This window comes from Plectropomus leopardus, chromosome 20, assembly GCF_026936395.1.
Source record: "Plectropomus leopardus strain MGB_pleo_1.0 chromosome 20, ASM2693639v1, whole genome shotgun sequence".
NCBI lineage: Eukaryota > Metazoa > Chordata > Actinopteri > Perciformes > Serranidae > Plectropomus > Plectropomus leopardus.
The window spans coordinates 6,247,974-6,274,939 of record NC_142195.1 but is presented as its reverse complement, the minus strand read 5'-3'; the positions used below and the strand labels follow the sequence as shown (position 1 = coordinate 6,274,939).

Genomic DNA, 26,966 nt, shown 5'->3' with positions numbered 1-26,966 from the left:
AAATTACATTTAATAAAGCCACATTAAATAAGCCAGAAAACTGACAAGGAGTGGCGTGGGCGTTTGTATGCAGCACCTCAGTGAAATAATAAGGCGCATATTGGGGGGTAGAGCAGGGACCCTGTTGATCTCAGGCATATGCTCTTCTGTCTAAAAGGAAGAGAGCGTGAGACACAGGTGGAGCGTATGAAATACATTACTGCTGTCAGGGAAAAGCAGGAAGCTCCAGTTGACGCATCCCGGTTTTTATTTTTAGCCTTTAGAGACAGCCTGCGATTGGTGGGAATCTACACCAGTGAAAATCTTTTTTAATAATGTAATTACCCACAAATGTCTCGTTGCTACACAACAACACTGCTGATACTGGTGAGGTTTTTGTGATTGCAATTTGGAGGTCCAAGTCAAACAGGAAGTCATTGACATTCATGCACCTGGTGTACCACCTGCCACTGCTGGCAGCTCTGCACACATCTGTTGACAGTGTTGGAAACGCTTCAAATTCAAACCAGGGCCATAACACTGAAGCGATGCTTGCACCCGAGCTGAACATAGTGTTTTTGTTCCACCTAGTTTTTATTGTACCGACACCTTCGCTGACCCCTATTCAATAGCCCAAAAAGAAAAACAGAAGCGGTTAAGTTCAATAAAGGTTGTTTTATCAATACGGCCATGTCTGTGCACACAACACAAACGCACAGAAACACACCTGTGCACACAGGTACACTACTATGTACAATACGACCCTTCACAAAGCACTGTAAAACTCTTTTGTACGGCAATAAATAAATAAAAGCACAAACATATATACATGGTAATAAAATCATATCAAAATACTGCCGCTGCCCTATTGTCCAATTGCAACTACGACAGTATTTAAAAGCAATTTATTTTTGATAGTATCTGTAAAAAAAACATCAAGGGACACCTAAAGCATTGGCACGGGGAGCTCATTACACATAAAAATGCCCATGAGAGATAATATGTAAATATACTACATGAATATTCAAGTGTAATAGTTTAGTGTTAGGCATGACAGTATCAGTGAGGCAACTTATTGTTCTCGGTTCTTGTAATAATGGTTTTAGTACAACATCTTTCACCCACAAAGGGTTAAACAGGTTGTTTTACCCTTTAAAATCTGGGCAAATTGCCTGATTTACATTTAAAGTCAATGAGCAACTTAAGAGATGACCCAGAAATGAGCAAGAAACTAGTAAAAAGTACAAGAAAATTACCTGAAACAAAACAAACAAAAAATAAAACAAAAATATATAAACAAACAAAGAAAAAGAAAGTAAATTAATTAAAGAAAATAAAAAATAATCAAAAAAGGAAATGACCAGAATGTGATCATTTTATATATGGTTCTCTTTAAATAAATTGCCCTAGCTTTTAAAAAATGGTGTTCTAAATCTATTAGTGAGGCACAGTGGTTCTTTGAGTGCTAATGTCAGCATGCTAACATGCTTGCAATGAAAATGCTAACATGCTGATGTTTTGCAGGTATGTTTACCATGTTTCTTTGTTTGTTTATATATTTTTTGTTTTATTTTTTGTTTGTTTTGTTTCATGTAATTTTCTTGTACTTTTTACTAGTTTCTTGCTCATTTCTGGGTGTTAGCATGCTTACATTTGCTATTTAGCACTAAACACAAAAGTACAGCTGAGGCTGATGGGACTTAGGGCTGGGTATTTAAAAAAATCACAATGTCAGTATTCTTTAAGTGATACTAATGCCAATAGAGTATTTCATTTCATACCCTTAATGTCAATGGAGTGGCTTGGAGTAAAGCTATACTTTTGGATGTTTTGGTGGCATCTGGCTACGCTGAACTACCAACTCCGTCAAAACAACGTGCTCAACGTCCCCACAGCACAGACTGTATGGGTTGTAGTTGCTGCTGAGGGAGTGTGAGCTCCACATTGGGAACAGTTGGTGAGAGTTCACCAGCCACACTCACAGTGACAGGGCAAACTGTTTGAATCACACGGCTAAGGTTACCTAATATTATTCATGGGTTAAATGAGTTGAGCTGTTTGGATGTCAGTCTGTTGTTGGGACATTAACGACTGTGTCGGAAGTTAGCTGCTGCTGGTGCTAACCTGGCAGACGTTGAACTGACTGTTAGCTGAAAGGAAAGCAGCTCCAGTAATGGAAGCAACCGAAAGTTTGCTGAAGTGACGGGTATTTGGGATAGTTCAGAATTTTACCCCAGCACAAAAAGGATCAAATGCATGTTTTGTTTGACTGTCAATTCTACTTGTTACTGGTATGGTGGCACGGGAGAAAAATTCATTTAAATCATAACAACTTGTCTTTGGGGACCATGAATGTCTGCACAAAATTTTTATGGCAAAGGACCGATGTAGTGAATCAACAGACCAGTGTGATGATCCCTAAAACCATGCTGCTAGTGAAGCTTAAAGTAGTCAGAAATGTGTTATGAAAACTGTAAGAAAATGACTGCTAAAAACAGTTTGACCCAACATGATTTTCTTTGTCTGTCTTCTTGCACTACAAGTTCCTTTCACTTTTTCCAGAAGCAGTTACCACTGAATGCCTACGCTCTGATAAAAATGACATATTATCACAGCGGCAGCATCTCTCTTAAAACCACACCTGCGGCTATTTCTCTAAACAAGAAAAACATGCTTCAGATAGAAAGAAGAAATAAATGATGGCAGTGAGGGACTGAAAAACGTGGGAGTGACGCTGTCTCACCTCATCTCTCAATCCTAATGTTTTGTGCTTCACGCTATGCTCGGCTTGCACATAAACGCTGCCTGTCTGATGAATGAAAGAGGGGCAGTTTGCTTCGCGGCAACACAATCAGCCGCCAGAGAGATGGGGCCCAATATGTTGCTTATATTGGGTATAGACTTTTTCTCCTCTGTTGTGGTAAATTTAATAAATATAGCGCTCGAGGGACGAGATGTGTGGGACCTGAGAAAAGAAGGCAGTGAGAGAGGGACAGTAACAAGCAAAGAGGGGGAAAAAGGTGTAGCTGCAGGGACCCAGTCAATAAAGACACACAAACAAACACACAAAAAAAACAAAATAAAGAGACATTGAACACCCAGTGGTGCCTCGAGCTAAGGTGCATGACACATGTGAGATAGAAACACCCCTCTTTATCTCTGTTCCTCTCCTGTGTTTCCAGTAACTTTACAAAAAGACCACAAAAATAATCTTTTGAATTAAAAAAGTTAAAAAGAGAAATGCTCTCAGTAGTCACCCTGGGTGCTGATGCTTTGTGAATTTCTTCATCTTTTTTTTCCAAGTGCTGTGTTGGCTGTTTAGAAAGTCTGAAATTTATCAAAATTCAAAGGTACACAATGGTTTCCTCACTGCCTTCCTCCCCACCGCTGTCAGTCTCTAAGGAAACCAGTGCACTGAGGTCCAACTGAGGGTCACCGGGATGCGGGAGAACTGGATACGGGTCAGGTCCGCTTGCTGTTGACGACCATGTCTCTCCGATGTAGTTATGACTGTTAAGATCTGAGCAGGCACACGACAAAAAAAAAAAAAAAAAAGAATTACTGCCTCGTGGTTGTATGCCTCCGTGCACCAGTCACGTTGCACCTTCAGTTTACATTCTTTGTCTGTAAAAACATGGATGCTTCATACACATATCAGCAAAGAGAATCTAAAAAAAATCTGTATTAGTATCACCAATTCAGTATCTCACCAAATTTCTCTGCTTTTGTTCCTGAGATGTTGAGAATAGCCAGAAAAGTATTTTATGATGTCCAGTGAATTTGACCTCTTGGATATGAAATGTCATCACCTCATAATTTTATCCTATTAGACATGTTCAATGACAATGTGAAATTTAAGCCTTAGAATTCTTGAGTTATGGCCAAAAACATGTTTTATGAGGTCACAGTGACCTTGACCTTCGGCCACCAAAATCTAATCAGTTCATTCATGAGTTGTTTGTGCCGAATTTGAGGAAACGTCCTCGGGGCCTTCTTCGGATATTGTGTTCACAGTAATTATATGGATGCAATCACCTTTTGACCTCCATACTTGACTCAAAATGTCCTTTGTGCCAAAGTTGGCAAAACGTCATCAAAACCTTAATGACATATTGCACTCATGAGAATGAGAGGGACACAAGGTCACAATGACCTTGACCTTTGACCACCAAAACCTAATCAGTTCATCTTTGATTCAAAGTGAAAATTTGAGCCAAATTTCCTCAAATCATTTATGAGATTAGAGCTTCAGGGATGAGATAGATGAGGTAACGGTGGCCTTGACCTTTGACCTATGACCACCACAATCTAATCAGTTCACTCTTGAGTCCAAATGGATGTGTGTGCCAAATTTGAAAAAAAAAAAAAATCCCTCAAGGCCTTTATGAAATATTTCTTTTTACAAGAATTAGACTAATGCAGAGTCATGGTGACCTTAACCTTTGACCACCAAATTCTAATCAGTTCATCACTGATTCAAAGTGAACGTTTGACAACGTGAACTTGACAAAATTCCCTCAAGACCTTTGTGAGATATTGCGTCCACAAGAAAGACAGAGAGACAAAGGAGGCCACAATGTTCTTGACCTCTGACCTATGACCACCAAAAATCAAATCAATTAATTTTTTTATTACAATTGAACATTGTGCTATTGATAAAGAAATCCCCCTGAAATTTTGCGTTCACAAGAATGGGACAGACAGATGGACAACCCGATGGACAACCCGTATGATGCCTCCGGTAAACAAGGTAAACAAAGCCATTAGCACACTCTATGTTGAAGAAATGCATTTACTGATACTGATAATGGACTGACCAAATCAATCATTTACTAACCACTGATACATAATCACAGTGATGGAACATGTAGCCACTTGTTTAATGAGCTCAGTCTAATTGTTGAGCCCACTCATCTAATCACTAACTGCACACAGATCATCCACAGCTGCTGCAGCTCACTCTACTGCTGCATCCTGCACCGGAGCATGACACCGGGAATGAAAACAAAAAGATTTTCAAGCTATCCATCATCCCCCCTTCTATTCAGAGGTGTCACTTTTATCATTATCTCTGTCAACATAATCCATCGTCACGGTTCGGATTTGATGACACCCGCCTCCTCACTCTTGCCGGTTAACAAGAAGAGATGAGGGGCCGGAAACGAGAAAGGATGAGCAAATATGTTAGCAGCCTTAAAGCTGATAACAAGGATTCAGACCTTTGCAGACATGCGGAAGTGTTTTTGAGCAACATATTATATCCGCAGCTTTGAGGGATCAATCGCATTCTTATTCAATTAAAGGAAATATGAATGCGTTTTTACGGGTGGCATCTTGTTGTGTGTGTGCTCTTACATTTGTGTGCATGATGGGTGCTCTCTAGCATTAGGGCAGGTGCGCTGTCATGGTAACAGATGGCGTGAACTATAAATTGCCTCATTGTGTCCCGGTAGGAAAGTGTCTCTGTTTGATTAATTATATAAGAGTCTGTTAGAGTAGCTCTGTTAGCCACCATATAGGCCCAGCCGCTGATGGATGAGACATCAGTGAGCAGCCACATGATAGAAACACTCTGTCTTAATCCATGAGGTAATAAGATTTTAGCAGTATTAATGTGTTACAAAACAGACATAAAATGAGGCTATTTAAAGAAAGCAACAAAAAAAATATCAATTTGTTAGAGCAGCAGAACATTTGGAGAAAATCTCAGTCCAGTATGGTGACCCAACTGTGGCAAACAAACCAGCTGGCTCGGGTTGTTAGAATAAATGGGAAAATTGCGGTTTGCCAGCATCATTAGATGCTACGTAAACTACTGCTGTATTTAGAAAAACTTTGTCTGTGACACCTCCTCTCTAAATGTGACTTAAAGCTTTCAGGTAAATGCTATACAACGCATCTAAAAAACAAGAAAATATATAAAGAATTCTTTGTGCCATTAAGATAAACCCTTAGGGCCCGCTTTAACATCACACACGCTCTCATCGCTCTGCGCACAAAATGCCATATCAAAATCAGGCTTTAAAAAATATTATACATTGATATTATTTTCTGTTTTCATTGAGTTCATTTTTCAACCAAAATCAGTCCAAATCTCACAATTTCAACCCTTTAAATGCCAGGTTTTTCTCATGATGCCACTTTACTTTTGTAGATGGAAAAACATAACCCAACACAAAAAAGAATTATTTTCAATGTGCTATATATATATATATATGTATATATATATATATATATATATATATATACACACACACACACACACACACACACACGCATGTATATAAATATGTATATAACCATACAAATACATATATGTCTATATATATATATATATATATATATATATATATATATATATATATATATACACACACACACACACACATACCACCAAGGAAGATATTTAGTGATATTGTCTTGTATCAATCACAGGCCGCTGAGCAGAATCAAGTTAAAATCGTATCATGTCAAACTTTATAAGGGGGTGGGTGGTGGGGTGCAGGGAGTGTTAGCACATCACACTTACACGGTACCATACCTCATATTGTCATATACTCTATATCTTGCTGAATTTTCAGGAAGGTATGAAATACATACATATCACAAAAGCCAATTTCCTGCTCTGTTGGGACTGTTTATATTGTGTATACTTTTCTATTCAAGTCAGGATCTCAGTATTGAGCAAAATAATCATAAGTATCATTTATTTAACCACTACTGTGCAGCGCGATGCTTCATAAAAAGTTAAAGATCAGGTTTGTGCATTATGCCTAATATTATAGGTGTGAATTAATCTACATACTGTAAAGAGCGCCGGTTTCATCTCTCTTTTCATCCTCGGCCAACTCTCAATGTTCTCATCCCTTTGTATGAGCAACAAAAACCTGACACGACTCATCAGACGAGGCGTCATTTCATGTCAGGAAATTCCATCCAACTGGTTCCCCGAGATTACATTGTGCGGGGAGAAATTATGGAAATCCATTGAATGAAAAAAGGGTGTGTATGCATGTGTGCATGAGAAGAAATTTTCACATGCTCACGTGGGGACGAGAAGTGAGATCTTGTTTCCGTGTGACTGATGGCGCAATTGGCTATTAAAAGTGATTCCTTTTCTTTTTGCACGATAATAAATAGACAGAAGGTTCCTCCACATACCAGTGAGGAGCTCTTTCAATCTGACATTGCACATAAAATACTCAAATGACCTTACAGATGTATAAATCTAACAGAGGAATTATGTGATTGGGTAATATTATTCAGTCTCTCAGAATATTTCATGCCTATCATGGGATCCACTGAGGAATGCACCGTGGGTAACGCGGCCTGTGTCGTAGACTGGAGCCAAGTCTTACACCCGTGGCTTGTTAACAAGTGACTCAGGTTTCAGCGGGGCTCGTGTGTGCTCAATAACGAGGAAAGGTTAATAAGCTGATCAATGAGGACAAGATTGTGCCGCCCGCCGTGGCTGGTAAACAATACCTGAGACTCCACATCACTTAACGCTGACCCCGTTCTTTATGAGGAACCAGACACATGTAACCTGCAATTTTCTCCCCGCCCGTTGCTGATATTATGAATGGATTAGGAATGGGGACAGGCGAGCGTGAGAATGCAGCTGACACCTCGCGAGTGAAATTAATGCTGCATCTCTCATTCGCCTCCTCGCACCTCCACCGCCCTCCCCACCCTTCCTCGTGATGCGATGACAAGTCATGCTGTAATGAGTTTTGTAAAGATTTTTTTAGATCAATGTCCCAATCAGTCCGCCATCGCCTGTGAACTGTGATTCACAGGCTGTTGTCTGCCCTGCCAGTCGATGGATAGAGGAACCATTGATTTTTCTTTTCCGTTGGCAGGCGGGGGCCCCCGGTGCTGCAGGTGGAGGTGGAGAGGAGGAGGGGGTGGTTTCTTTGTCAGGAGGCACTGATTAACTGAGAGGAAGGACAGACAAGGCCTCACCAGGGATAAAGCCTTGAGAGCAGTGTGTGTGTGTGTACAGTACGCTCTCACATACACAGGTGAAACCAGTGCAGGCGGAGCGTTTGTTTACATTCTCACAGGAAGCGGATTTCTCATTTATACCAAGCAGCAGAGACCCCGCTTTCCGATACAAGAGCACCTCAAGCTGTCTAATGTCGCGCCATTAAGCACTAAGGTACGGGACATTAAACATAACCAGTAATGAAAAATTAGTAACTGAGCTACCTGATGCATTAATTAGTGTATTTTTGTATGCTAAATTGTGTCCATTCACAGATGGTACCTGAAAGCAAAAGAAAAAAAAGCTTTAAAAAGTCTGTTTGTCCTCATTAATATGGAAATTACTGTAGTTATGTGCTCTAAAACCTAATCAGCTCATTTAATTTCTACCTGTTATTGTCCTCAAAATGATTGTGTCTCCCCTTAAACTGCAACATTTATTCAAATCAAGTCAATTATGTCGATTATCAGTCAAAAAATAATCGATCAAGTCGTTTTTCAAGCAAAACACTTAACGTCCTCAATAGTTCGCCCCTTTTATGTAGGGATTTGCCATTTTTTTGTATTAAATGGCTCACAAGTTATTTCTAAGGGGTTCAAAAAATACTTAAAGGGACAGTTAAGAAAAAAAATCAAAAATACATGATTTATCCTCTTACCTGTAGTGCTCCTTTATGAGTCAAGATTGTTTTGGTGTGAGTTGCTGAGTGTTTGAGATATCGGTCATAGAGATGTCTGCCTTCTCTCCAATATAATGGAGCAATGTCTCTTTTCAGTAATCATGCCCTGGTTATAATCCACAGACCTTGTTATGAGCTTTTTAATGCAGGAACTATTTTTTTCACCCGCCAACCATATCGCTGCACAGAACAAAGTGTGCATCTACTCCCGGATGAAAGGCTTGAGTCTGATGTAAACATGAATGGCTCCTTGGCTGAGCTGTAACATCACAACAAGGTCTGTGGATTATCTGATTTCATGTTCCAGGTGTTCTGTCATTATGGTTTGTTATTGTGATATATTTGTGTTTAACCTGTCATTTTATCACAAAGGTCACATGATGGCTTCCTATTGGTTCCTGTCTCTATATAGGTGGGGCCATACATATACTGTATATGTTTTTAAAGGCCTGACAAAGACTGGCAGTGGTCAAAATATTTAGGCATTTTTAAAAAATGATTTAGCCACTATAACAGAGGCTTTTTAATGTAATTCCTCCTCATTTTTCACGTTTTACGTTTGATCATAGCCTTCAGAGCAACCAGTTATCTCTCTCTATTTCTAAGGTCTGAGGATTATCTTAAATAAGAGGGTCATGAGGGTGCATTGCTGTTGAGTTTTTCAAATGTATTTTTTGGCACTTTTGAGCAACACAAGCTTAGTGCCATCTAGTTCCATTATACTGGAGTAAAAGCAGACATCTCTACGTCCGATATCTCCAACACTCTGCAACACACACCAAATTAATTTAGACCGATAAAAAGCACTACAGGTAAAAAAGATAAATCATGTATTTTTGATTTGTGAGCTGAATCATCTCTTTAAGGTGTCACAAGCTGAAAAAATAAGGAGACACTGTCTTACATGGTAAACTGATTTTTTTTGTCTTTGAACGGTTGTTGGACAAAAAAAGATATCTGAAGATGAACCTCAGGCTTTGGGAAATTATAACAGAACAATTAAGAGGGAAAATAATTAGCAGATTAGGTGATAAAGAGAATAATCGCCAGTTACAGCCTGAGTCTACACACCAGACAGAGCAACACATCGATGAAACCATCCCACACAGCATGTATTACAGTGCCAAAGGACAACAAAAATTGAAAAGATGTGTCCTCATGAGCCCCTAGCTGCCATTCAATTTGTATTTTGCTTTAATCTTCTACAACAGATGATAACATACTGCCTTCTTACCACTGGCCGTGTGCTGCAGCTCCAGCCGTCCTGCAGGGCTGTACAGGTACCCCGTCCCCATCATCCACCCCTGGGAGTCCGAGTGTGGACTGTGGGGAGTCTTAGCCATGGGGGGCTGTCTGCTGTTGGATCTTGCCAGCAGGGTGTTGAGACAATTGTGCGCGCTGGGGTCATTTCTTTTGTGGTGGACGTGACGGTTGTTGATGCTGGTGCTGGTGAGCGCAGCCTCATTTACGAACACGGAGCCATTACCGGCGTGCTCTCTGGACTGACTCTGCGTCGAGTCCTGAGGGAGAGAGAGAGAGCAAATGTCATGGTGATGATCAGCAACAGAGCTGAAAAACGGAAATGAAGATCCCTGTTAGCAGACATTCAGATGAAGTCCAGACGTAAACCTCGAAAGCAAGAATGTACATTTGATAGTTTCTTCATCTAAAATAACAGCAGTGCACCTCTGAAATACAACAGTGCAGTGAAAGGATGGGCAAATATGACTAGCAGAGTCATATTTGGGCAAAATCTGGTAATATTACTGATTCTTGTCAGTCAACTTTTATGACAGTAGCATTGCACTCAGAGATCTTGGGTGGGCGCCAAAGCACAAACCAAAATGCTACATAATGTTGCTTTAATCTTGCAGCTCCTCTAGACTTTCCAGAGTTTATCGAACCAAATGATATAAATCCAAATTAAAGTGAGTTGTGACGTTAAAAAAAAGCATTCACAGAGGTACAGATGTCTCTCTCCCAAAGCAAGTCAACTAGGAAAAGTCTATTTAAGTCCAATGGCATCACATGACAGACCTAAGAGTTGGCCACTTCAAAATTTGGCATCAAAGCCTGATGCACTTCCCCAGGCACATGGGGTAAACTAGGATGATTGGCCAAAAGCAGCAGTCATTTGGACAAAACTGCAAGGTCGCCCAGAATTCACAGGGATTGGTTGAATTTGTGTTAATTAACAAGTTCCCTGTGAACACAGCATTTCTCTGGTTATTTGTCTCTCTCATCCAATATCAGCCTTGAACCTAGTCCTATGGAAATGAATGGAAAACTAGTGCTAACTGGAAAAGATGTTGAGTCATTTGGGTGCACTGACCCTTTAATGTAAGGTGAAAGGTGTCACCGCTGCAGCTCTCTCCACCTGTCCCCTCCTAACACCCCCTCTCTCCTGTCCCATCTTCACATCACTGTGGCCTCCTTTCCTCTGCCGAGCGCAGGGAGCACAGCTAATTAGAAACGACCTGAGAGCTGGTGTGTGTGTGTGTGTGTGTGTGCGTCATTCGATCTGTGTCTGACCCTGTGAACTGCTGCCTCTGGCTAAAAAACATTAGCAGGGGGAACATTAGGACCTCGGCTGCCTCTGCACGCCTTTGTCAGACCACTGCTGTTAATGCAGCCTCCACAGCGACTCAAATAGATGAATGGAAATAAATAAGTCCGCAAAAAGCCAGGAGAGCCTCATTGCACGCAGCCTGTAAAAAGCCCTCGGTGGCGAGTAAATTAATGAGGGAGAGAGGGAATATTGTAACACGAGTCTGCTCATTTGTGCGTCCATTCGAGTGCTCTCTGTGTGCGCCTTTTCAGACAGTCACACCTGCTGAACTGAGCAGCACAAAGCAGCAGCAGCTCGGCGTAGATGTATGTGCTATATTAGTTTCCCCCGCTGCTGCTCCCCCATGTGAGGTACATTGAGTCTTAAAGGGCACGGAGAACAGTGCACCCTTTATCCTCCGTGCCTTCCAGCTGCGGGGGACATTTCACTGGAGTGCTTTTCAAACAAAGTGTCCATAATTTAAGTCCTTTTCGGATGCGATTGATCGGTTTCTCGGGCTGCGTGCCTCTGGTTTTAATTATTTTGTCGGAGCTTTTATTTGCAGCGCTTTAATTATCATCAATCATTAAGATGTTTATTGGTGAGTGGAGCTGCTGCAGCACTAAGACAAATGATGCGGGAATTGCTCTCATTATCGCAGGTCGTATATCAAGAGGGGATTGAGCCGCTGTGTGTAAATGAGTGAACCGGCGTAACTCAGGCTGATAGCTGTCTCAGAAAAGCTTCTCATTAACGACTTAAGCAGAGAAATACTCCATGAACACTGCATATCTACCTCACACTCGTGTCAGGGTCAAGAGCTACAGCCGGGGGCCCTCGATTAACGCCTCAGATTAAACATCACAAGTTATTAACCCTCTGAAACCCGAAATAGTATCGCTTCCCTTGTGCTGCTTTCAGACGGCTTTCACAAATATTTAAACTAAGGCTGTCAAGCAATTAATATTTAATCGGAATTAATGGCTTAATTTTAATTGTTAATCACGAATGTGTTTTTAATCGCTTGTTTTCAATTCCATTATTTTGCATTTCAAAACAATTATGAAGTCCATATTGACATTCTTACCAGATTGTATTGATTAAGAATCAAATGACAATAAAAATCATTATGGGACTAGCATAAAGAGGGCATGGACTCATGGGTACCCATAGAACCCATTTTCATTAAGATATCAATGGACTCCTGTGAAATGGCCATGCCTTATGTCCATCGCCAAGAATTAGCCTAATTTTGAAGCGATATGCACCTCCCTCTCTGAGAAGCTAGCATGACACAGTTGGTACCATTGGATTCTAGTTTCAGATGGTATCAGTGTCATCTAGCTTTAGAACTCAGCCCTGTACAGCCTCTTAGAGCCGGCAATGATGGCCAGCCACATGCCTTAATCACATCACTGTTAACTCCTAAATGCTGACAGCCCTAATTTAAACCTTTGAACCCTGAGCAAACCGGGGTGTCATTTTCTTTCAGAAACATGGGGAAAAAGAAAATGAGCATCTTGGTAAGAAATGTTTTGCAAGAAATTAGTAAATTTAGAACATTATTTTAAAAAGGCAAGGGGAAGAACTACATGACCAATTCTCATAATTACGAGTTTAAAATTATGTAACAAAATTATTATATTTTTTTAAGCATTTTTGGCCAGTCATTTCCTTATTTTGTCTTTTTTTTTATTTTTTTTTTTACTTTTTTTCAAGTTATTTTCTTGTACTTTTTGGACATTTCTTGATACTTCTTGGATCATTTCTCCTTTGTTGCTCATTGACTTCATCCCATGTTTTTGAAAGAAATGAAGCCAGTTTTCTCAGGTTTCAAACGGTTCAAATTCATACACAGATGAACCAGTTGTGTGTATGTGGGCGCCCTCCCTACCTGCTGCCCATCTAGAGGGATGACCATGTGAGGAATCACAGCGGGCAGGCTCCTCTGCCGGCTGTGTCTCCAGGTCTGGAGCAGCTTTTGCTGGTTCTCCAGACGCTCCCGCTCCCTCTCCACGCTCCTCTGGCCCTCCCTGAGCCGCTCCAGGCTCTGCTGGTACTCCTCCAGCTGCTCATCCAGCTCTTCCCTCTCGCGCCGCAGCCTTTCCGTCTCCAGGTGGCACTGCCTCTCCCTCTCCTCCAGCCGACTCTCCTGCTCCCCCTGCTGGCTCTCCCTGGCCTGGCACTCCCTCTCCCAGCGCTCTTTCTCTTGGCGCAGTCGCTCCTGAAGCCGCTGAGCTTCTGCCACCTCCTCCTTCCGCTTCTCCAAGTTACGCTGCTTCTCCTGCTCCTGCAAGGTGTTGCCCCGGATGCTCGAAAGGTGCGGTCGCTGGGCGCGAGGGGAAGGGCGGCCTGTCTCTTGGAGGAAGAGCCTCTGGACCTTGTAGCAGGTGTCCTGGATGGTCACAGCGGCCTGACAAAGAAAAGGAAGGGCACAGAGATGACTTTAACCACATGTGCATCCTCACAACAGGAGATAAGGAAATGTGATTTGAATGGCAAATTGATCGACATTATGATCAGACTCTACTGAGTGCCCTGACGTTTCATGGGTCAAGACAACAGCATCTCTCAACATGGTGAAGCGAATCATCCGCCACTATCAGAACTTTTCAACAAAACTTTGAATATGAAAATTATCATTGAAATCAAAACCTCACACAGATGGGCAAAAGTGTGTGCACACATCCACTCATGCAAATACACACACATGCTCCCTCTGCACAAATTTACATTTTATACCAAACACCAGTGTGTGTGTGTGTGTGTGTGTGTGTGTGTGTGTGTGTGTGTGCGTGTGTGTACGGAGGGAAACAAAAGACTCCAGTATGTCTCTGATCACTAGGATTCTAGCTACCTTTGGCTTCAAACGACTCAGCAGAGTGTTGGTTCTCTGTTTCCTGAAGCTGGAGTGTGCAGGTGTGTTAAAGCCTTTATTCTGACTGAGCGTGACACTAACATAGCATGTGTGGGTACTCTGTGAGAACAGAAGAGGTACTGACTTGCAGACTAGATAAGAAAATACAACCCCAACTCCAAAAAAGTTGTGAGTCTGTGTGAAATGTAAATAAAAACAGAATGCAATGATTTTCAAATCCTTTTTGAACTATTTTCAACTGAAAACAGTGCAAAAACAAGATATTATGTTCAAACTGATCAGCTTCATTGTTTGGCTGAAAATACACCCTCATTCTGAATTTGATACCTGCAACACATTCTAAAAAAAGTTGGGAGAGGAGCAACAGAAGACTGGGAAAGTTGTAGAATGCTAAAAAAAACCCCCAAAAAACGGACACCTGTTTTGAACATTCCACAGGTAAGCAGGCTAATTCGTAACAGATCTTTAAGGGGTATTAAACAGGCATCCCCAAGCAATGATGGCCAGTTTGTGAAAAACTGCATGGTAGGAGTCAGTTTAAGAATGTTTCTCAACACACAGTTGCAAAGAATTTATGAATTACATTATCTACCATCAATAATATCAAAAGACTTTTGACCACCCAGATTGCAAGGCATTAAAAACCAACATGATTGGATCAAAGATATTACTATATGGGCTCAGGAAAACTTTGGAAAAATCACTGTCGGTAAATAGAGTTTATTGCTGCATCTGCAGATATAAGTTAAGACTGAAATGCCATCTTAACAATATCCAGAAACGCCACCTTCACTACGCTTTTGGAAATCTTGGACATCATGTCTTTCAGGCTAACGAGGAAAAGGATCATCTAAATTGTTACCAGCCTACAGTTAAAATATCAGAATCTGTGATGGTATGGAGGTGTGTTAATGTCCATGGCATCATGAGTAACTTGCACATCTGTGAAAGCACCATGAATGCTGAAAGGTGCATATAGGTTTTAGGCCAACATATGCTGCCATCTAGACAATGACTTATCATGACATTATTCCAGTGAGACAATGCTAAGCCACTTTCTGCACGTGTTCCAACAGTGTGGCGACGTAGTAAAAGCAGGGTTGCCACATAATTATCATAAGATTTTTGTCCTTGCCCTATTTACCCATATCTATAATTTCAGCTAGCTGACATACATAGAGGGAGAGACAGAACGTTGAGAGAAAATGAAGAAATGTATGTGATGGTAAACAAATGTTGTCACACATTGACACATTTTAGAGGAACGTTAAGTCGACCGCTTTAGAACAATAACTTTGCCGTTGTGATACAAGGTTATTCACAAAAGATTACTGTAACAAACAACAAAATTCCATGACTTTTTCAATACTCTCAATAATTTTCACTAATTCCATGACTTTTCCAGACCTGGATAGTGCGACTGTGAAATTCCATGACTTTTCCAGGTTTTCCATGACCGTGGGAACCCTGTAAAAGGTGTGGGTGCTAAACTGGCCTGCCTGCAGTCCAGACCTGTCCACCTTTTAAAATGTGTGGAGCATTATGAAGCACAACAGGACAATACAGACCCCACACTGTTGAGCTAGTGAAGTCATAAATTAACCAAAAATGGAAAAGAATTTCACTTTCAAAATTTCAACAATTAGTGTACTCAGTTCCAAAACACGTACTCTGTGTTTTTAAAAGAGAGGTGATGTCACACAGTTAAAGACATGCCCCAGTCCCAACTTTTTGGAGCATGTTGCAGGCATCAAATTTGGAATTTACAAAAAAACAATAAAGTCTTTCAGTTTGAACACAAATAACTTGTCTTTGAACTGTACTCAACTGAATATCAGATTGTTTAAATCATTGCATTCTGTTTTTATTAAAGTTTCAGTGTCCCAACTTTTTTTGGAATTGGGGTTGAGTTGAGAGATGAGAGCTGTGTGCAGGACAAAAAGTAGCTGGTGGTTGAGTTTTTATGAAGAAATGTACTCACCTGCAGACTGTAGAGTAACTGAGTCAGGCTTTGGACGCTTTGAGCAACCTGTTTGAGAACAAAACTCACAGTGACTCACAGGGAAGTCTAAATAATTTCCTCTCATGCTAAACTGGCAGTCAAAATTTGAAGCTGCTTTCGTGCAACATTTGTGCCCCCTTGAGGCCGCATGCTGTCCCAACACATTGTTTAGGTTTGAATTAACACACTGCAGTCGATAATAAAATTATTCCCTCTTATCGGAGTCATTTACCTCACAGGTCACAAAAAGCTGCAAACGATAGCACAACTGTGGCACGGTAATTGGAATAGTTCTCCATATCCATTTTTAATGCCGCAATACCTTTGGGAGCTAAATGGACTTCTTCCTTTATTATGAGCTTATCAATGATTCATCACATTAAGACTGAAATGTAATTCTAATAGAGTGTACTAAATTATTAAAACAACTGTTGGCAATCTTGAGCCACACATCTGTGCAGAAATGGAAAGTGGAGAGGTTCAGATGCAGGCTGTAAGAGGCTGAAATGAGCCATAATACCTCTGCAATACCACCATCACAACCACAGCAATGGCAAACACATTACATCATATTGCTGCATCAATATTTAACTCCAAAACACCTATTAAATTTGCCATCTTTATTTATATCATGAGGTCATACAAGAATTATTACGAGCTGGATACATTTTTATTTACCAGAAACTGTTCTTTACCTTGAAGTCAATGTCATTCGTGTCTGTTTTTTGCAAGAGAGTCGGAGACTGCAGAACCAGGGACTCTGTTGAACTCTCCTCACCGGCCTCGGGGTTTTCAGGTGAGGCCTCTGAGTCTGATGGGGGCTCAACGGGTGCAGCAGGGCTGACAGGAAACACAGAGTCTGTGTCCGAGTCTGGGCTGTGACTTGATGGAGAGCAGGTCTTGGATGACAGCGTGGCTTTCAGGTTCTCAACTGGAAAACAAAGACAAGTGTTAAGATAAGTGTGCTGCTCAGTCAATTAAAATCTGAGACTTTGGGGTTTGAAAGAGTCAAGGTCTTATATTGTGGTCTTGTATTTTTTTCGAAGATTGTCAAAAAGATAATGAGAATATCTGGGATGTAAGTGCTCTGGAAAGAAGCCTAATATTGCCGAGATGGCAACATCTTCCTTCTGTGCAGTGATTTAGTTGGTGGGTGTAGTTAGTTCCTGCATGTAACTGCTCACAACAAGGTCTGTGTATTATGTTGAGAAACCAGGTCATGATTTCTGGAAAGAGACATTGCTTGTTGAATGTTTTTTTTTTTGTTTTTTTTTTGGCGCACCACAAGCCGAATGTCATCTAGATCCAATGGAGAGAAGGCAGACATGTCCCATTATTTCTAACACTCAGCAACTCAACCCAAAACAATCTAGCATGATAAATAGTACTACTAATAAGAGGAAAAAAAATTATTTTTTAATTTTGGGGCTCCAGTATCAACCCAACTGTTCTTTTCTTACATTAGTATCTCAAAATAATGACAATTTTTTTTCAAAATAATGACTTTGTATCATTTCTCAATATTAAGTAATGTTTTGAGAAAGTTTCTTCTTATTTTATGTTGCCCACGCATTATAAGTTTCTCATTTTAATGACTTACAGAATCTATTTTTTTTCATCACATTGGCAGAGATGCACCTCCATGAATGCCTCTTTAAAATGCCCTTTGACCAAAAATAGCTGGACTGAAATTACCAATTAAATAAAGATTCGAGTAGTATATCAACATTTAATTAGTGGTTTATAACACAGCATAATGTAGTTGTAAGTAAATATGGGTATCATTTAAAATATTTGTCAACAACTAAGTGTTTATACCCATGAATGAAGGCTGCTCTGTTCATATTGTAATGACTTCATGGTAAAACACAGTTGCAACAACATAAAATATTTTCACACTCTAGATACTAAATGGGAGGCGTTGAAGTAAAATGTATCTAATATTTTTCTCGCTTCTATTCTTGTTTGTCAAAAAACAAATCTAATCTGTACTGTATATGTGTGTTTGCTGCTGCAGGGTACAGTATATGTAAAATGTGTCACCCTCTCGCAGAGCTGCAGTCAACAATACAGTGGCCTGGGGCAGCTCCTCCGTGTGCGCGCTGACGAGCAGCCGCGGTTCAACCAACGAGGCGTCCGTCCTCCCACTCAGAGCAGAGAGCTCCGCGTAAACCTGCAGCTTCTCCTCCAGGCTGGAGCAGATCCGCTGGTCCTGGCTCATCAGACTCTCTGATACACAAGGTGACAGGGTGCAGGGATGAAGCATTGCCAGATGCTTGCTCTGGGGTAATAAATATTCAAGACTGTGAAGAAAGAAACGCCACAGGTTAGAAAAAATACCTTGTAACTTGTGGATCTTTTGGATGCGAGCCTCAGCGGCGCGTTTCTCCTCCTCAGATTCACTTGTGTATTCCTCTTCTTCTTCTGGACAGCTGAGCAGAGAAAACTGAGGGTTAGGATTTTTTTTCTATAAATGGTGAAATGTGAATGTGTAGTTGAGTCAGTTTTCATTTTCACAACACAGACTAATACACACCTCTCCACAGCTTCTCTAATGAGCCGCATCCAGGTGTTGCGTTCCTCTTTGGATGACGTGTGGACCTCGTACATTTCTGGCCCCGCGGCAGACGCGCTGATCAAAAACATCCCTCTCTCTTCATTTGCTACTTCTCGCACTATTAACTTCTGCAGTGCGATGACTGGAGGCTTCTGGTCCTGATGCACATAAAAAATGGAGATCATTTCATGAATATGATGCGATAATGGCCCAAGATAAAATCACGGAGACACAGCTGTCTCCTGTTACAACTAGGTATTTGTCTTTCTGAGATCAATCTTGATGTAATTATCCCTTTGAAACCTGCACATATTGGCTTTATATATTTTAAAATACAAGTTAGAAGACAATTACCTAAAATTTAGCACAAGAAATAAAAGAAAAAAGATAACAAAAAACCTTATAATATACATAAAACAGTTAATACTACTACTACTACTACTACTACTACTACTACTACTACTACTACTACTACTAATAATAATAATGATAATAATAATAATAATAATAATAATAATAATAATGATAAATATAGTTCACCTGACATTTTTAAAATTGAAAAACAAGACAACTACTAGAAATGTACTCTAAAATAAAAATGGCAACAAAAAAGTAACTAAAAATAAATTAAAATTAAAAAAAAATAGACATAAAGTAGTTAATACTACTACTGCTGCTACTGCTAATAATAATAAATATAATAATCAGTAAAGTTAACTATATAGTTAACATTTTATTCCTTATATTTAAAATTAAGAAACAAGAAAATTATTATATAATAATAGTTTTCTGAACATTTTCCCCTGTATCTATAATTACAAATAACTACTACTAATTTCTCTCTCCCTTTAAAACTCATTTTCTCATTGGCTTTTTAGCCAAAGAAATCTAACCAATTGGGTTTCAAAGGTTTAAATGCATGTGAAAGGCGTCTGAATGCAGCACAAGAAAACTGATGTCGTTCTAGGTTTCAGAGGGTTAATCAGTGCCTACCACAGTGGCAAACGTGTACTTCTGGTCTTTCTCTTGCAGGAAGATGAGTGAATCTGTGAGAAGAAGTGCCAGGACATCTGTGGAAGTGAGGATAAGACCAAAAGCAAGTCACCAAATTGATCAGGTATTTACATTATGTTGATGCATGTCAAAGGATGCAAAAATAACAAATTAATAGATCAACAAATGTGGCTCTCACCTTTAAGTCGTCCAGTGGCGGTTTTCCACAGTAGGACGCCCTGATGTTTGAGTGTCTGTCCTGGCCCCATCATGTCCTGCTTGCGGAACGTATGGCCATTCTTCAGCTTGGCTGCGCTGCGGTTCTCCATGCGGCTCCACACTTCCTGTAACCTCTGATGGCGCTCGTACTCACTGACGCTCAGGTCCACGGCTGCTATCACCTCTCGGATCTGAGCCAGTGCTTTTGAAAGGTCGGCGTGCTCTTCTGTTTCCTCTGAGGGAGCAGGAAGGAGGAATACACGAAGAATGAATTAAATATCTTATTTTACTTGGTATATTGGTATATTGTACTGGTATTGAATGTACGACCCTGTAGCCAGCAGAGGGCAGCAGATGACTGACCTTGGGTATATTTGAGGATCCTCTCCAGCAGCACTGGGTACTTTGTAATCCTCTGGGTCACCAACAAAATGCACTCTGGGATTTCCCTCCGTCTCACCAAAGAATTATTTCCTTGTTGCTTGAGAAAACAACATCAAGAGTAAAATGACAAATGACAATTCTTTTATTTTAGGATTAATAGAACAGAAGTTATGTTTACTCTGGGAAGGTTAAAGGGAAGGTTCCACTTAATATCAATTATACATATTTTTCCTTTTACCCGTGGTGCTGTTTATCAATCTAGATTGTTTTGTTTAAAGTTGCTGAGTGTTGAAGATATCCAAAAACATGGACCAAAAACATGTTTGTGAGGTCGCGGTGACCTTGATCTTTGAACTTCATCCACCAAATTCTCATTCATGAGAATGAGATGGATACAAGGTCACAGTGATCTTGACCTTTGACTACCAAAATCAAATGAGTTCATCACTGAGTCCATGAGGAGATTTGTGCCAAATCTGAAGAAGGGATGGACAGATGTTTTGACTATCTGAAAACAACATTCAAAAACAATCTAGAGTGATAAATAGAACAACAGGTAAGGGGAAAAATTATGTTTTTGATTTATGGGTTAACTGTCCCTTTAAGTACCTTAATGAAGTTCTGAAATCTCTTATTATGCTGCTGGAGCTCTTTGAAAAAGCTGACCGCTTCATTGTGGCGACTGCAGAAATCTCCGTACACCTGCTTCATTTTCTCGCTGTTCTCATCTGAAAACTGCGGAAAAACGAACACAGTCAGTGATCCACACTCACGCAGGTTTCCAACTGTCACCCCAAAGAGAAAAGGTAGCCCCGGACAAACAGCTGACCTGTTGGAGCAAGACGTCTCCTATTCGCTGGATGAGGTAGTTCCTGTGTCCCTGGGGCTGGACTGAGCTGAGTCGCCGCTCCTTCATGGCAGCGAAGAAGGCGTGATGGAAGAGAAGCAGCTGGTCCAGGCAGGGGAAGACCCGCTCCACCGCGTCTGTATCTAGCTGCACTTCCTCCTTCATGCCTCGCCGAAAAACCTCCGCCATGATGTGTAGCGTCTGGAGGTGGTGAAGCTCGGTCTGCATCAGCTCTGAGGTTCAACATGTGCGTCACATAAAAACATGTATTACATCACACCAGAAATCTGTTTATCATATAATGCAATTATCCCTGATTACGGCAATTCTTTATGAAATACTGACACTGGCAGAGACGGAAACATTCCAGTGGTTTTCTTTCCCAACTCTGACATCTGCTCACCATAGATAACGTCCTGCCTCTTGACGGCTCGTTTGTCCTGCTTCTTGCAGAACTTGTGCTCCACAGTGAGACTCCACGACTCGGCCTCGTAATCCGCAGCATCAGATGAGATGTCACTGTGGATAATCGCATCCACGCAGTCTGTGGAGAGTAAGATGAACCAGATCACCTTTGATCAAAACAGCCAGGGTTCTGTTAAACAGAGTTCACAACATTTACTGCAAACAGACAGGACTTTTTGCTTTCACCCACTTCAGCTTACAACTTTATCCCTGGAGCAAACTACATGGACAGAGATCAGTGTCAATACTGCTGACAAATACTTGTTTTTCAGGATTTAAGATTCACAAATCTATAGAATTATTTGTGATTATTAAAGATGTTCCCAAATGCTTTTTTCTATTTAAGAAATACCAACCTATTTTAACAAATGAAGAACCATTTTACAAATAAATACAACAATCCACTTTACATTTTTATATATTATAAATAAATGAATATTAGCAAAACTTATAAATTCAAGTTCACAAATCTAATATTTTATTTTAAAAAGCTCTCAGTACGACCCCCCCCCCTTTTTCTCTGTTTTTCACACCTATTTATTTGTTCATTCAATTTATTTTTTTCTTTTTAATGTCATTTATTTATTTATTTATTTATTTATTTATCTATTTACTTTCCTTTTATACACGATTGAAAGGTCTTTATGATCATTTGGTTGTATATTTTGTTTTTGTACAGTCACATAAACCAATTAAAAGAGAAAAACAAAACCAACCAAACAAACTAAAACCTCCCAGTCCAATTATCCAAAAAGATCTGTACGTAACAAATTTTATTTATCTGTCTATCTATTTATTTATTTTTTGAATTTGTTTACCAACTTAACCTCTGTTCCAAAAATGTATGTCGCGTTTAAGTGCTGGTGGAAAACTGGATGCCTGCCTTTTTCCCTATTTAAAGTTGGAAGGTGTTTTTCCCAACACACACAAAGGCTTCACACCCATTTTCATGTACAAAATTTCAAAACCTTTCAAGGCTTTCCAAGGACCCATATTGATAATAAAATAAATCTTGCTAAACATAATTTAAACATAAACATAAATTTAAACTCCATTCAAACAAAATTTGAGCTAGCTGGAATCCATGAAGGGAGAAACTTAACAAACGCACAAGACGTTAATCAAAAGGTCACACACTGTCACATACATTTGGTATCACATGGTCTAAATTTTCAACAATATACATTTCTTATAAGTCATCATAGATATTTGTAAATCTTGTTTTGATTTGTGGCTTATTTCTTTCCATATAATTGCTTCTTTTTATTTAAAAACAAATAACCACAACATAACTTAAAATTAAAAGGTCTGATTAAAAGTTTAATTAAAGTCTGATTAAAAAAAAACTGTATACAATCTGGGTGAAATGGCATTTTAAATGCAGCCACCTTAATTTTTGAAATAATTTCCAGCATAAACACAAAAACATTTGGGTGCATGAGGACATACATTCTATGTTAAAATCTGAAACCCATCTGCTCCTTTGCAGGTGTGTGGAAATCTGTAAAAACTGAAAACAACAAGTCTTAATCATCTCATACCTTCTCCAAAGGATGAGTCAGTGGAGGTGGAGCACACCGGAGTTGGCAGGAGCTCCTCTGATCGGCTGGTCACTTTCCAGGAATCAGACTCCGTCTCTGGACTCTCACTGAGCCGACTGTTACACAGAAAACAACATGGACAACCATTATTACCACAAATGTTTTTGCCAATATGTCTGCATCATAACGTGTAATTCAAAAGGCTTTATGACCTGTCACTGTTTGGTAAAATCCCAGAAACAGGGCACGACTGGGTTGCAGTGTCCTTCATGATGGGCAGAGAGGTAGAGATGGGGATCACACACTGAGGAGGACTGTCTCTCACTGTGAAATCTGTGGGAAACGCAAAAAGGATTAACAATAATCTTGTGCAACCACAGTGAAATGTTACAAACAGGAAGTGAGTGGGGGGGCAAATAAAAAAGAAGCAAGAAAATTAATTAATAAAAAATGTGTGAAAAAAAACTTTTTTTTTTCTTTAACATAATTTTAAATATAGTTTTCTGGACATTTTTCCTTTGTTTTTTTTTTTTTAAATAATATCTATAATCCCCCGGGCTAATTTTCAGATCCTTTTCTTGCCATCTTTTACTATTTATTTGCAGTTTTTAAGTTGCTCATTGTGTTTTTTCCTCGTGGTTTTTTAAAAATAAAAAAGCCACTTTTCTCAGGTGTCAGAAATGTAAATGCAGGTAAAAAGTGTCTAAATGCAGCAAAATGAAACTGATGTCGATGCGGGTGCTTAAGGGTTAAAAGAGTTTGACAGCAAAATTGTTGGTTGACATGACATTATTGGACCCTAAACTCACTCTGTGGGAGGGATGCTGTCCTGTTCTTTACCATGGTAACAGCATACTTATCCTGAAGTTTCTAAGTGATACAAATGAGAGAGGCTGGTTACAACATGTAAACAATTGACACAAGGACAGGCTCCAGTAGAGATGAGGAGGTCAATGTAGTTTAATCCTAATATTTCAACACACTACTTACCTTCAAACATGGAGGCACAGATTCCTTACAGCTCTTATGGACAATAGTAGTGCAACCTTGAAAAAAAAATATTTTCAAGTACATGTATGTGGCTTTTTTTGCAAAAAAAATAGTAATTACCCGGAATTACGCCATTACTTACCAGAGCAATGCAGCAGGTCCTTTCCAGATGCCGGTTTCTCACACACCACACACACATTGGGGCCCAAACATGCCCCTGTGTTGAACCGATGTCCATTCATCTGCCTATCCTTGGCCTCTCTATCCTTCCCCTTTCCCTTGGAAAACCACGCCGGAGACATGAGAGTCAACAAAGAGGCCGTGCAGACAAAACGACAGCTACAGATAAAACCTCAGAGCCAAACAGGCCGCAATTCATATTTCTATAAACCAGAGTGAGCTTCTGTCTGCAGGGTAAACTCTCCCACATGTAAGTAAATACACGAGATCTGGAACGAATCCCCGCCTTTTTCCAAACCGTAACAAAGTCCAGCTAAAGGAAATGTAGCGCAGCATAAACAACACATGCAGGTCGGGGAGTGCTTCCAGTCTCTGCGCTGACTCAACAACATGGGATTAATCATTAAAAGGAAAGAGGCCGGACACCCTGTTTGGAATGTCCCTCTGACCTTGAGTTATTTCCAGAAAGGTTTCCTGGTTGTGTCTCCCAGAGAGTCAAAAATCCCATACCTGCGTCTAGCTCTGGAATACTGGCTTTAAAAAACTATAATATTCAATACCATGCATATAAGAATAAACATAAAATGTCATCAGCCAACATGCATCTGCAGCTATGGAGTCAATGCAGTGAAAATGCCAAATGCCCCAAAATGAAAATTCAGTCATTATCTGCTCATTATCATGCTGATGGAAAGTTTTATAGTCCGAAAAACACTGCTGGAGCTTCACGGGGAATAAGCGTTGCACTCATCTCCTAAACAACTGAAACAAACAGGGACCAAGATTCAAACAAAACACATAATAAAACCACAAAATGCCGCCATACAGCTCATCTACAGTAATCCAAGTGTCCTGAAGCCCCGATGTGCCAAGTTGTTTTGAAGAATGTCACTAGCGCCATGTTTTTAACCTTGTTGTAGCCTGTAGCTCCTGGTGTGGGAGCCGCGTTAAGCCTCCCTTATATACAAATAGACATTTGTGAAGTTCACAGCGAGGAACAAGTCGCTTTGTCAGATATAAAATTACTGTGTGTAGGCGAGGCATCCAGGTAACATGTAAACACTGGTGTGCAGATACAGGGAGCTCTTGTTGGTCTTGTGCTAGCGTGCACACTTTCCACACTAGGAGCTACAGGCTACAACAAGGCTAAAACATGGTGCCGGTGACACTTTTAAAAACAACTTGGCACATTGGGGCTTCAGTACACTTGGATTACTTCAAATGTGCAGTATGGAGACATTTTGTTGTTTTTTTTTTGTAAACTTTTGAATCCTGGTCACTTTTTACTTCAGTTGTTTGGGAGATGAGTGAAACGCTTTTTCCCCATGAAACTTCAGCACTAAAAAATTTCACCTGACATTCTATCGGCATTAGGGTGAGATAATGACTGAATTTTCCTTTTTGGGTGAGCCATCCCTTTAAGCTATCAAACAAGGTAGACTGTGTAATGTAGCATGTAAAGTTGGATTGAGTGCACAGTTTTGTTCAGTTATTCCTTACATCCTAGTTTTTATTATTTGATGGGTGTAACAGCAGACGCGGGGTCCGGTTTACCTTGGTCTTGTTGCGTGTACTGGACATCCTGCTCTTGAGAAAACTGAAGGTGCGGATGACTTTGTACTTCTCTGACTCCACCTTTGTCGGGATGTTGTACTTATCCAACTCCTCCTCTTCAATTCTGTGAAAGAATGAAAACATATTAGTGCAATTTGATGCCTTGCATTTGTGTTCCAAAACACACAAAAAAATGTTTTGCAGATGTGTTAGATGTTAAAGACACAACATCTGGATTTTCTTCTTGTTGAGTCTACAGGACAACAAAAGCAAGAATGATGGTTTAGTGGAGGTGCAGGCACTGTGAAATTATCAGCTGTTTATTCTTATAAGCTTCTGTACACAAGCATATAAATGGTTAAATGGTTATGACCTGGGGTTGGGGTTAGTTCAGACTGCAACATCCTGCCATAAAATGACAAACCTTTGTTAGTCGCTAAAATGTCTGCAACTCTCAGCTGTGGAAGTGAAATCAAATTAGAAGAACTGTTAGAGGCGTGGAGATGAAACAAGGAAGAGAGATAAAACAAAGAAAGGAGAAGAAACAAAGACAGGAGACAAAACAAGGAGAGGAGAGGGGATTAATCAAAGATAGAGGGAAACAAGGAGAGGAGAGAACGTGGGAGAGAAGAAGAAATGAAACAGACGAGAAAAAACAAGGAGAGAAAACTGGGAGAGAGGAGGAAATAAAACAAAGGAGAAAAAAAACAAGGAAATGAGAGAAACTAAGAGAGAAGAGGAAATAAAACAAAAAGGGGAGAAAAAACAAGTAAAGGATAAAAAACTTGGAGAGATGAGGAAATGAAGCAGAGAGAAGAAAACATAATGATAGGAAAGAAAACAAGGGGAAAAGACCAGTTGGAAATAAAGACAGGAAAAAAGACCAAGGAATGGAGAAAAAACAAGGAAAGAAAAGAAATGAAACAAAGAGAGCAAAGAAAAAAGGATGAGATGAAAGGAGAAGAGATGAAAGGAGGATAGATGAACCAAAGAGAAAAGAAAAACCAGGAAGATAGGAAACTAGGAGAGAAAAGAAGACGGATCAAAGGGAGGAGATGAAACAAAGAGAGGAGAAAAAATAAGGAGAGGAGAGTAAACTAGGAGAGAAGAGATGAAACAAGGAGAGGAGAAAAACAAGGTGAGAAAACTAGGAGAGATGAGGA

General features: G+C 40.0%; 1 protein-coding gene across 6 annotated transcripts in view; it reads right to left on the bottom strand.

The window, feature by feature from the left end:
- Positions 1-639: 639 nt before the first annotated feature.
- arhgef28a (Rho guanine nucleotide exchange factor 28a) overlaps positions 640-26,966 on the bottom strand; it is an 85,946-nt gene continuing 59,619 nt past the window's right edge. For all 6 annotated transcript variants that reach the window (XM_088071123.1, XM_088071124.1, XM_088071122.1 and 3 more), the window contains 20 exons: positions 25,804-25,927; positions 24,212-24,347; positions 24,070-24,125; positions 23,889-23,949; positions 23,292-23,412; positions 23,080-23,195; positions 21,477-21,617; positions 21,056-21,306; positions 20,836-20,961; positions 20,206-20,323; positions 19,823-20,077; positions 19,624-19,700; positions 18,610-18,788; positions 18,414-18,505; positions 18,117-18,302; positions 16,769-17,004; positions 16,053-16,100; positions 13,088-13,606; positions 9,880-10,165; positions 640-3,499 (listed from right to left, as the gene is read on the bottom strand). In XM_088071123.1, the coding sequence (XP_087927249.1) occupies positions 3,324-3,499; positions 9,880-10,165; positions 13,088-13,606; positions 16,053-16,100; positions 16,769-17,004; positions 18,117-18,302; positions 18,414-18,505; positions 18,610-18,788; positions 19,624-19,700; positions 19,823-20,077; positions 20,206-20,323; positions 20,836-20,961; positions 21,056-21,306; positions 21,477-21,617; positions 23,080-23,195; positions 23,292-23,412; positions 23,889-23,949; positions 24,070-24,125; positions 24,212-24,347; positions 25,804-25,927 (3,304 nt within the window). In that variant the 3' untranslated portion in view covers positions 640-3,323. The remainder of the gene's footprint in view (positions 3,500-9,879; positions 10,166-13,087; positions 13,607-16,052; positions 16,101-16,768; positions 17,005-18,116; positions 18,303-18,413; positions 18,506-18,609; positions 18,789-19,623; positions 19,701-19,822; positions 20,078-20,205; positions 20,324-20,835; positions 20,962-21,055; positions 21,307-21,476; positions 21,618-23,079; positions 23,196-23,291; positions 23,413-23,888; positions 23,950-24,069; positions 24,126-24,211; positions 24,348-25,803; positions 25,928-26,966) is intronic.